The sequence below is a fragment of the Physella acuta genome, unplaced genomic scaffold (genome assembly GCF_028476545.2).
Source record: "Physella acuta isolate Inbredline_101_S28 unplaced genomic scaffold, ASM2847654v3 ptg000360l, whole genome shotgun sequence".
NCBI lineage: Eukaryota > Metazoa > Mollusca > Gastropoda > Physidae > Physella > Physella acuta.
Window position 1 is genome coordinate 228,418 of NW_026731879.1, and position 11,996 is coordinate 240,413.

General features: G+C 41.0%; 1 protein-coding gene across 1 annotated transcript; it reads right to left on the reverse strand.

Annotated features, from left to right (window-relative positions):
- Nucleotides 1-2,016: 2,016 nt before the first annotated feature.
- LOC131941383 (toll-like receptor 4) lies at nt 2,017-7,605 on the reverse strand. Its single transcript, XM_059300628.1, has 3 exons — nt 7,545-7,605; nt 3,485-6,144; nt 2,017-2,554 (listed from the first exon to the last, which is right to left on the reverse strand). The coding sequence occupies exons 1-3, from the start codon at nt 7,552-7,554 to the stop codon at nt 2,141-2,143; spliced, it is 3,084 nt and encodes a 1,027-aa protein (XP_059156611.1). The 5' UTR covers nt 7,555-7,605; the 3' UTR covers nt 2,017-2,140.
- Between the last annotated feature and the right edge of the window lie 4,391 nt (nt 7,606-11,996).

The window sequence follows — 11,996 nt, forward strand, 5'->3', positions numbered from 1 at the left end:
TTTAGGCTTAAGTTTTTAATTTACATTCGCTCTGATTGCAAAATCTAAAAACAAAAACCTTTTTTTATCCAGGTGAACTTGTGACGGAAGGATTCTTGTTGGTGTCCCATAGCACAGCTTGGCGAGAAAATATGTCCATCAGTTGCATGTGTGTGCAAACTCGAGTGGGGGGGGGGGGCGCACATCGTACCAACACATGTAGGTAGAGACCCACACAAGTCGGTGAGGTTAGGGTGCACTAAGTAAAATTATCCAGTTCTCTGTTCCGTTCACATTCTCCTCGTTCTAACCGCAACCCCTCTCCCGGCTACACACCACCTTCCTCCCGCTCACAACAAACACGCTATCACTCGACCAGTCGCTTCCATTGTTACCCTCGTTCACTCCGTACAACTCACACGACCTGACACTGTCCAGAAACATAATAGTAAGGTATACACACACACACACTCGCACACACACACTCACACACACACCCTCACACTCATACTCACACTCACACACACAGACACACTCACACACTCACACACACACTCACTCGCACACACACTCACACACTCTCACACTCACACACACACAGCATTCCGTGCCACATACACACTTCCCACACACATCCCATGACCAGCTACCCTCCATCTTTCTTTACCTGATGCAACCTGCGGAATTAATGTGTACGAGCCGGCCCGCGGCGTATCATACGCCGCTTTTAGTCATTGTTTTTTCTACTTTTCAGTAATTCATAGTTTGTGAATTCGACAGTACCTACGCTGCCACTGAAAATATTTCTTTAAAACACTATAAGTATCTCGTTAAGGACGATAACCAACCCCCCCCCCCTCCGTTACAGTAAACTCCACTTAGTTACTCCCCCCCCCCCCTACGTTTAAAATCCTTTCAAACTAAATTATCTGCCCCTAATAGTCGTCACTAAACCCGGATCTGTTTGTACACATTTAGAGTGAACCACAGCTCAGACCATGTAGGGGTGGGGTGGTAGGGAGCGCGCTTACAGCTTGTTTTCTGGCGTCTCCCAGAAGAGAATTATATATATACGAGCCGGCCCGCGGCATAACATACGCCGCTATTTAGTAGTTTTATTTTCTACTTTTCAGTAATTCATAATTTGTGAATTCGACGGTACCAACGCTTCCTCTGAAAATATTTCTTTAAAACACTATAAGTAGCACGTTAAGGACCATAACCCTCCCCCCCCTCTACGTTTAAAATCGTTTCAAACTAAATTATCTGCCCCTAATAGTCGTCACTAAACCCGGCTCTGTTTGTAAACATTTAGAGTGGACACAGCTCACCAGACCATGTAGGGGTGGGGGTAATAGGGAGCGCGTTTACAGCTTGTTTTCTAGCGTCTCCCAGAAGACAATTATATATATATATATATATATAGATAGATAGATATATAGATGTGAAGCTCAAGAAACCAATTCAACAAATTTATTTACGTTACTTTATCATAGCAAATAATGTGCAAATATAGCATCTGTGAGGCAGAGTTGCATGATCTTTACAAAGACTGAAGGATCTATTATGTGATCTTTACAATGAAAATGAAGGATCTATTCTGTGATCTATACAATGAAAATGAAGGATCTAGTATGTGATCTTTACAATGACTGAAGGATCTATTATGTGATCTTTACAATGAAAATGAAGGATCTATTGTGTGATCTTAACAAAGACTGTAGGATCTATTATGTGATCTTTACAATGAAAATGAAGGATCTATTCTGTGATCTATACAATGAAAATGAAGGATCTAGTATGTGATCTTTACAATGACTGAAGGATCTATTATGTGATCTTTACCGTGAAAATGAAGGATCTAGTATGTGATCTTTACCGTGAAAATGAAGGATCTATTGTGTGATCTTTACAGTGAAAATGAAGGATCTATTATGTGATCTTTACAATGACAATGAAGGATGTGTTGTAGAGCAGCCCTAGTCGTCTCTTGTAGGCTCCCCCCTCTCCATCTCCCCCCCCCTCCCCAACCGGGACTGTATTGACGTCAGTTTAGGTTCTATGTTTACTAATTATTCAATCTGTAGAGGTAAAGGGCATCAGCCAGCCCACTGTTATCTAGCTGCAGCTAAACAATCTCCCCACTGCCCGCTAGCTGCAGCTAAACAATCTCCACACTGCTCTCTACATCATCCATCAAGCTCCGCATCAATTCTGCCCAGAATTGCTCCGTGTCTTTAAAGAACAAGATCCTGTGCCTGACCTGTCTGAAGTACGTGTGGAGCCCCCAGCTACGGGGCTCCCTGCTGAGGGGGGTGACCAGCACGGGCACCAGCAGACGCCGCCCCGTCTGCCGCTCGTGCTCCATGGCGAGCCGCAGCTCCAGGTACCTGTGATAGTCCTCGAATATGTCGCGAGTCAGCAGGACGACGGTTTTCCGCGTGCCCACGATGGCCCCTGCGATGCTGGAGCTGAGGTCTCCACCATCGAAGTTGACCTCCGCCAGGATGTAGGTCACACCCTTCTGGTCAAGCCTCTGGCGAAACATGCGCACTACGTCACGGTACTCGGGCTCCTGGTCAAAATGTAGCAGAAATTAAAATCATTGCAATGTATTTTATTTACACTACTACTAAAAGATTTTAGTAAAATCTATACTAGCTGTTTTCACCCGTTGAGTAAAAACTACAACGGGCACTCAGCCGTTTATATTTCGCTTTTTCTCTACCCTTCAGTTAGAATCGGACATCGATTATCGATAAACAATCTTTAAAAATGTACACATTTCTGTGTTTGTTTTTACAGTTGTAAAAGTATCTAGTGTGTACTTTATTTATTATCTTGTTTAAAAAAATATTTTTTTTATTTTCAGACTTAGTTTTCGTTGTGTTTTTTTTTTATCGGCGTAAGGTGCTCATTTACCCACATCTTCATGTTAGATTCATGCACCAACCTAAACATGAAAAACTTAAGCGGGACAAAAACTATGAAATTCACTGGTGTAACTCTCTAATTAAAAAATTTAGTTTGATCGGAAAAATCTAAACGTAAATCTTAATTCTAAACATAAACCTAAATTCTAAACATAAACCTAAAGTCTAAATGTAAACTTAAAATCTAAATGTAAACTTAAAATCTAAATATAAACTTAAAATCTAAACATAAACCTAAAATCTAAACATGAACCTAAAATCTGAACATAAACCTAAAATCTAAATGTAAACTTAAAATCTAAACGCGAGCACTGGAGCTCACTACCGACGACTGCGTGAGTCACGTTCCCGTCCTAGAAATTTGCCATGAAAAATTCCCAACTAAACCAACTGAAATCCTTTATTTATGACAAGCCACCCCCCCCCCCCCCCCACCCCCTAAGAACACGTGTAGAAATTAAGTCTGCTCCAGACTGTAAAGAGAAACCTCGCGATCACATTGGTGGGAACATGTACTACGTACACATGCATGGGCAGCTATCGCGGGTACCGTCTAGCGGAAATGAACTTACCTGTTCGTAAGTAAGGTAAACGTCCTTGAGATATTGGTGTGGAATGAGCCCAGAGTGGAGCGTTCTGATGTGGATGTGGTACCGATAGAGCAGCTTGTACTGGTGGTAGTAAATGGTGGCCGCCATGCTGGTCCCGCCCACCAGCAGCACGCAGGCCACCAGGACCACAAAAAATGTGGTCTGGCCCACACAGGACCTCTCCAGCTGCGCTAGAAGCGCTGGCATCGTGCTGTAGGCGGCGCTCCTGCCGTTGGGCGTGACACACGTCAGAGACTCCGCCCCATCGATGACGTCAGGCTCGGCCTGCAGGAACCTGAGGAAGTCCACGTACTGGCAGGAACACTGCAGAGGGTTGCCAGATAAATTGACTTTAAAGTCCGGGTTCTTCAGCTTGAGGTCGTGCAGGAGGACCACATTGGCAGCAGAGAGTCCACTCAAAGCGTTGTCCGACAGGTCGAGGTAGGCCATGCCCAAAACACGCGTCAAATCTAAATTTAGCTTCGATAAATGGTTGCCTGACAAGTACAGATACTTGAGCCGTATGTTTTCCAGAAAAATCTTGTCCGGCAGAGACTTGATGCCATTGTGGCTGAGGTCCAGCTCTTCCAGTCGTGTTAGAGTTGAGAAGATGGCGTCATTTTGATCTGAAGAAAAAACATTTTCTAAAAAGTTTTTGTTTAGTTTGAGAGTTCTGAGAGCGGTGAGGTTCGCGAAGAATCCTGGACTGACGCGGTAGCAGGCGTTCTGCGAGAGGTCGAAGTACTCCAGGCTGGTGGCGCCAAGGATCGGACCGTCCCAGCACTTGAGGGAATTCTGGGACACGTCGAAGTACTTGAAGACGTCGTTGTTAAAGATTCTAAAGGCTGGAATACAGTAGCCTAGGTTTAGGTGTGAGCCACGGAGGTGGAGGAGACTTTTGGGTAGAGGCACAAGGGATACTTCAGACTTGACATTACTGGGTGTCATTGGCATTTGGCGGCCATAACTTGACATTTGCCTACTCGAGGCTCCGGGGCCACCAGATGAAACTGGGCCCTTAGGTGACGTCATTAAGATTCTCGTCAAAATACTGGCTTCCATTGTTGAATTGTCGGTGCAGTTGTGGTTGTTGCTATTGTCGTTGGTGCTGTTGTCGTTGGTGGTGTTGTCGTTGGTGCTGTTGTCGTTGGTGCTGTTGTCGTTGGTGCTGTTGTCGTTGGTGCTGTTGTTGTTGTTAGTGCTAATGTGGTTGTTGCTGTTATGGTTGTTGCTGTTGTGATTGCTGTTCGAATAGTTACGGCTGGTATAGACGATTTGTTGACTGATATCCAAATCTTGTAGGTTGTACAGTACGAGGGTGGTCGGCAGGAAGTGGGCATCGATTAAATAATTATCCCTGAATGAGATATATTTCAGCGTACGGGGTAGGTCGATGATGGCCCGTGGGTGCAGGTACACCAGATAGTTGGATTCTACCTTCAGAACCTCCAGCTTTGTGTTCCTCAGGAACCGGAACACGGTCTCAGTTCCCTTGACGACATACGCCTGTCTGGCCACGATGGCGCTGATGTCCAGGTAGGTGAGGCTCGAGTCAGCCAGACCTTCTGAGCCCACTTCAAAGCCTTCCAGGCCCAGCCCTCTGTTGTACTGAAGGTCCAGAGTCACGAGGGTGGTCAGAGGTTTGAACGTCCAGCGGGGTAGCGCCAGTAGTTCACAGTTGGACATGTTGACGATGAGGGGTCGGCTGGTGTTGATGCTGGTGAAGTACGACTCCGGCATGTCCTGGTACATCCCGCAGGAGGTGAATACTTCCTTTTCTTGATACACGCTGAAATTCAGCGTGGCGAGCTGTGTTAGGTTTCCAAAGCCGGCTCCTAGGGGTGCTGGGACACCTTCAATGAAAAGTTCCTTTAGTGATTCCAGCTTAGCCAAGGCCATGTCTGGGTAGCTGCCCGTGGTGAGTTTGTTGTGGTTTGCATGCACGTGTAAGACCTCCAGGCGAACTAACCCCGTGAAGGCGTCAACAGGAAACCCGCCGTCTTTGTAAGACAGGAAATTGTTGTTCAAGTAAAGACGTGTCAAACACGGGAGTCCTGAGAAGGAAAAGTTCTGCAGACGTGCAATGCTGTTGAAGGAAAGATTCAAATGCAACAAAGCCGGCATCCCCTCGAACAGAGACGGGGGGAGGGACGATATGGCGTTCATGGACAAATCAAGGTGGGTCAGGTGGGTCAAGTTGTCAAAGACCTGACCCTCCAGGGACGACAGGCTGCAGTGGACGAGCTCTAGACGGGTCAACTTGACCTGGTGGCTGAAGGTGCACGGGTCGACACGGCCAAGGTCGTTGTGTGATAGGGTCAAGGTCTCCAGTCGCGTCAGCTGTTGCAGGTCAGCGCAGGTCACGCGCAGCAGGTTGTAGTCAAGGTGAAGGTCAGTGACGTCCACTGGGATGTAAGGGACCTGGGTCAATGACCGACCCCCGCAGTCCACACTCAGACCCCCGGGCACTGGGGTACACGAGCAATTGCTTGAGCACAGGGAGGATTCGTTCCTGGTGCCTAGAGCTCCGGGGGGAGATGGGAGGGCGGGTGGGGTAGCTTTTGACGATCTGACATAGCAACAGGTCACGTGACCTCTGACAACCAACAAAACAAAGAGCAAATGTCCCCACATGATCAGACCTGGAAGTAGAACAAGACATGGCGTAAGCAATAGTTTAGTTGATGTTTGAGTTGAGTTAGGAGACGTTGGTACAGAAATTTTAAAGGTTTAGTTGATGTTTGAGTTGAGTTAGGATACGTTTGTACAGAAATTATAAAGGTTTAGTTGATGTTTAGGCTGAGTTAGGAGACGTTGGTACAGAAATTTTAAAGAATTCTATATCTGGTTATAGCACACTACACTAAGCAAGCTATCTAAACACTACACCACTGTGCTAAGATGACTACACACTACACCACTCTGCTAAAATGACTACACACTACACCACTGTGCTAAGATGACTACACACTACACCACTGTGCTAAGATGACTACACACTACACCACTGTGCTAAGATGACTACACACTACACCACTGTGCTAAAATGACTACACACTACACCACTAAGATGACTACACACTAAACCATTGTGCTAAGATGACTACACACTACACCACTGTGCTAAAATGACTACACACTACACCACTAAGATGACTACACACTACACCACTGTGCTAAGATGACTACACACTACACCACTGTGCTAAGATGACTACACACTACACCAATGTGCTAAAATGACTACACACTACACCATTGCATTGTGCTAAGATGACTACACACTACACCACTGTGCTAAGATGACTACACACTACACCACTGTGCTAAGAGGACTACACACTACACCACTGTGCTAAAATGACTACACACTACACCACTGTGCTAAAATGACTACACACTACACCACTGTGCTAAGATGACTACACACTACACTACTGTGCTAAGATGACTACACACTACACCACTGTGCTAAAATGACTACACACTACACCACTGTGCTAAGATGACTACACACTACACCACTGTGCTAAGATGACTACACACTACACCACTGTGCTAAGATGACTACACACTACACCACTGTGCTAAGATGACTACACACTACAACACTGTGCTAAGATGACTACACACTACACCATTGTGCTAAAATGACTACACACTACACCACTAAAATGACTACACACTACACCACTGTGCTAAGATGACTACACACTACACCATTGTGCTAAGATGACTACACACTACACCATTGTGCTAAGATGACTACACACTACACCAATGTGCTAAAATGACTACACACTACACCATTGCATTGTGCTAAGATGACTACACACTACACCACTGTGCTAAAATGACTACACACTACACCACTGTGCTAAGATGACTACACACTACACCATTGTGCTAAGATGACTACACACTACACCACTGTGCTAAGATGACTACACACTACAACACTGTGCTAAAATGTTACACACTACACCACTGTGTTGACTTGATTACTCTAAAAACGTTAAATAGTTGCATAACCGTACAATACCTGGCACCATGGAGTGCTAACATTACTTCACTGACGAGTTACTTAAAGAGGCAAGACCTAGTCATTATGGTTAGTCGACTGTAACAAGGCTACGTATGTAGTCTGATAAGTAGCTGGGGAATTCTCGGTTACTATATATATATATATATATATATATATATATATATATATATATATATATATATATATATATATATCAGGAGGCGTGTAACAGAAAGAGCTAGCTATTATAAACACAATTCCACAAGAGCATGGGGTTCTTTGAACCAAACTTGACTTTGAAAACTTAATGATCATTTATCAAAGCGGTATTACATAAAAGACGAAGTTGTAAATTTATGTGTTACAAACGTATACTAATTAAAATAAATTATCAATCAACGTCTTAAGAAGATCAGCCCAGCCCTGTATTACAATATCATTGGAGAATCAGAACTAAAAAATTGTGTAAGCTTAAACGTATTAACTTTAGCACAATTTTTATCTTCTCTGATGAAAATAAATTATCACAAAACTGTCTATAACAAAGTGACACACAACATATTTTTTGAGAAATTGTTTTTTTATGCGAGTTGACAACTTTTAAAAGACCAACATACTTGACCCCATACTTATTCGTTTATAACCATAACTCTAAACCTAAACTTATCCGTAACCCGAACCCGAACTCGAACCGAACCCGAACCTGAACCTGAACCTGAACCTGAACCCTAACCCTAACCCTTACCCTAACCCTAACCCTAACCCTAACCCTAACCCTAACCCTCTCCTTTTCACTTACCCTAACCTTAACTCTACCCCTACCATTACCTTTACTCTAACCTCCAACATAATATAATGATTTTAATAAAATCTACTACACTTTTCACAGTTTTACATCTTCCACTGTGTCGTAGACGTAATAGAAAGAATGTACTGTAATTGTTCAAAAGTCTAAATCGAGATTTTGATAAGTTTTGACTTTTTTAGCCGGATTTTTTTTTTCAATCCTGTTCGTCTGCCTGTCAGTGTGGATGTGAAAACGATAACGTAAGTACCGTTTTAGTTAGGTGGACGTTTATTCATATCTAAAAAAAAATGCTTCACCCCTTCGTTAGACGGCATTTCCTCCTATACAATAAAGTATACGGGTCGTTGCTTTTATTTTTTTTATTTTTTGGCTTTGCTTCCATAGCTATTGTCCAACCAAGGACCAACTACAAGGCAGCAGTTGTTGGATTTTGGAGTTGTCTATCTAGAAAGGTCGCTGCCGTTTAGCATCATTTAATTCGATGTACTGTCTCAGATCTTCGCTCTCCGTATTGCTATTTACAATTTTTCAAAAACCTTCAGAATTTAATATCAGATTCTCATAAAGTATATTCTCAGAACCTATCACATAGTTTTTTAAAAAAAGGATCAATTTTCCCCCAAGCTTGTGTATTTCTAAAGCCTACAGGTTGTACGGAGATACACCCCCCCACCCCCCCAACATCGACTGGTACATACGTCAATGCTATCCAAATTATAAAGTTTAAAAACTTGAAATCTGATGTTTAAAACTTCTCAATGAAAAATGATTTTACAATGACACCGGTTTGAAGGTCCAACTATTGTTACATGAAAAACTGCAGGAGTTGATATAATATTGATAAACGATTTTTTGGTCGATATTCTTACCACCTGCCCCCACCAGGTGAACGGGAAAAAAAGTCGCAGGAAAAATTTTATCGGAAAAAGTCACAGAAATTAAGTCATAGAAAAAAAGTCACAAAAATATTTTAAGAAATATTTTTTTATTTAATTGTTGTGTATTGTTACATTTTGAGTGTTTATTTATGTGGGTGGTGTTTTTTTTTTTGGTAGCATATTTGCAAACTTTAAAGCATTATGGTTTAAAACAATAATACATAAAAATACTGTAAGATAATGTATAGAGCAACCTCAAATTTTTTACGTATTAAGCTAAATACACTGTAGTAAAGAAAATGTTAAAGACATTTAGGAAATCATTGTGTTTTGCATTTGTTTTTTTCCGCAGGCCATTCATTAATCGGCTTTTCCTTTGTCGGCCATATTGTGTGTTGTTGACCTTTTGCGTCAATGACAGTCTTTGTACCCTGTCGGCCTTCTGTTTTGATCAAATGCTTTGTTATGTGCTAAATGTGGGCAGAAAAGGTGGTTGAACTATTGTTGCGATAAGTTGAGTGCAGCAAGTCAGATTATTTACGTGTTATGCCGTCTCACGCTAATTTAAAGTTAGTGTGTAAAAAAAAAAAAAACAAGATGAAAACCAAGGTTAGAACGTTCTATCAAATTCTATTAAATTAGCTATCGTTACCCGTTACACGGGTTAATCGGGTGACTTTTAGCTCTCTTCTCTGTACAAATAGGCGACCTGTTATTCTTTTAGAGATTTATCTCCAGGGAGCGACATTTCAAACTGTCTGGGGGAGGGTGTAGGGGATGTGTGTGCGTGGGGGGGGGTGAGGTGTTGGGGGTAGCGGATGCTGTTTTTTTTTTAAATATATTTTTTTATGAATTACTTTTTTTAAATTTCGTTCGGAGATGAAAGGGGAAGAAACGGTAGAGATGCCTAAAGAAAATATATATCTACGGAACGTGAGTAATTTAATGAATTGTTGTTCAGCTTTTAAAAAAGTCATAATTGGAAACTTAGGAAAAGAAACACTTGACATCAAGAGCAATGGAATGAAACATTGTTAAGATTGTGAAAAATAACGGGTTTTATCTTATGTACTGTCTATATTTATACTTGTTTAAAATAAAGTTGACTACCAATACCTATTAGAAAAATTGAAACCAAATTATATACAGTATTAGTCAACACAATACCATATTAAATGTAATAGCTGATTAAGAGGCTTAAAATTAAGAGACTTCATCAAAATGGTATTTATGCTGTTTTTCTCTTTTAAAAACACCTATTTCGGCTGAGCATGGGTCTGATCACATTATCCCTTCATATGCTGAAAAGAAAGAAACAGGTGAACTCTACTTCACCTGCTTCGTGTCCCGTCAAGTCCCGATAGACAACTTTATCATTCAAATATAAAAAAATATCAATAAATTAATATCCTTGGTGCGTCTCGAACCCTTATCAACCACATGAAATCAATTACACTATCATCTCAGCTATTTAGGCACCTTAAGATTTACGAAGAATAAAAGAGGTATTTAAAAACTTAACTTACGCGAATAGGCCCTATTCTTTCAAATTAAATTTTATTCCAAATTAGCCAATTCCATAGCTAAACAAAGATTTCAATTAAATAATTAAGGCCTGGAATAGTTTACAATAGAAATTTATTATTCGAATAGATTCTAGATTTAGATAGAGTCTAGCAGGATCTAGATCTATCTCTAGATCTAGATTCTAAGTCCTATGTCTAGTTTTTCCGTAATTCTAGATCTAGAATCTCTAGATCTAGAATCCAAATAGATAAAGTAAATTTTATAAGTTTAGGCCAAGAAAATTGTATTGTATACATTTCATAGCGTACGTGGATCTAAAATCGAATTTGAATAAAATAGTTCCTTTCTTTATATTCTAATATCGGAATATGACTTTTTTTTTTTTCAAAAAAAAAAAAAAAAAAAAAAAAAAATTGGAATATGACGCCATTAGTTTTTTTTATATTTTTTTTAATATAACTTCTTTTATTTGCTGGTTTTCTCGCTACAAAAACACAGTCCAAACAGAATGATTGACCAAATACATTGCGATTGAAATACTATTGTCAAAGCATCAAACCACATCCTGAAGAAAGGAAATATCATCAATTCTAGTGGCTGACTTCAGAGTCTGACTTTCCGTATTGTTTTTCCCATCTTTCTATAAACTCTTTTTTTTCTAATGTCACGCAATGCAAAATATTCTGGATATTGAGCCTTTTCGTGCGACGACCAAAAATCTAGTAGCCAATCAGGAGCAGGATATGTTCTTTGATAAGCAACACCACCTGGTGATAAAGGAAATTTGATTGGTTGAGGATGTGACTTCAGAAACAACTCTTTCTGCCCATCTAAAAGCAGTTTCTTTGCCTTTCGCAAATCTATTTCTTCTTTATGCTCATCAAACCTGGCACGCATTAAAACTGCCTGGTACCGAAATTCAAACCTGTCATATCCTTCGTAGTGTGCCTGAAGAAGACGTACAGCTTGCTTATATAGACTTCTAACTTTCCTGGCGTGTGAAGTAGCTGACGTTTGTAAATACGCCATTAGTTTTGTGTTCTTTCCTAAGTGTAAACATTTGTCACGTCCTAGCTTATTGCGTTCTTGTCACAACTATAAACACTTATCCGGTTGCATATTTAAAACTGGTTTTCTACACTCGAATATGCCTTTAATTTTTATTGTTCTTGTTTAAATACAATTTAGTTTATACATTTAAAACATTTAACATATTAATTTGAACAAAAGTCCGTATCAAGTTCTCCATATATCGCT

Bases quoted from the DNA above. Each gene is read 5' to 3' on its own strand.
- LOC131941383 (XM_059300628.1), bottom strand. The intron at 2,555-3,484 runs GTAAGTTCATTT...CATTTTGACCAG, and splicing joins TTTACCTTACTTACGAACAG to GAGCCCGAGTACCGTGACGT.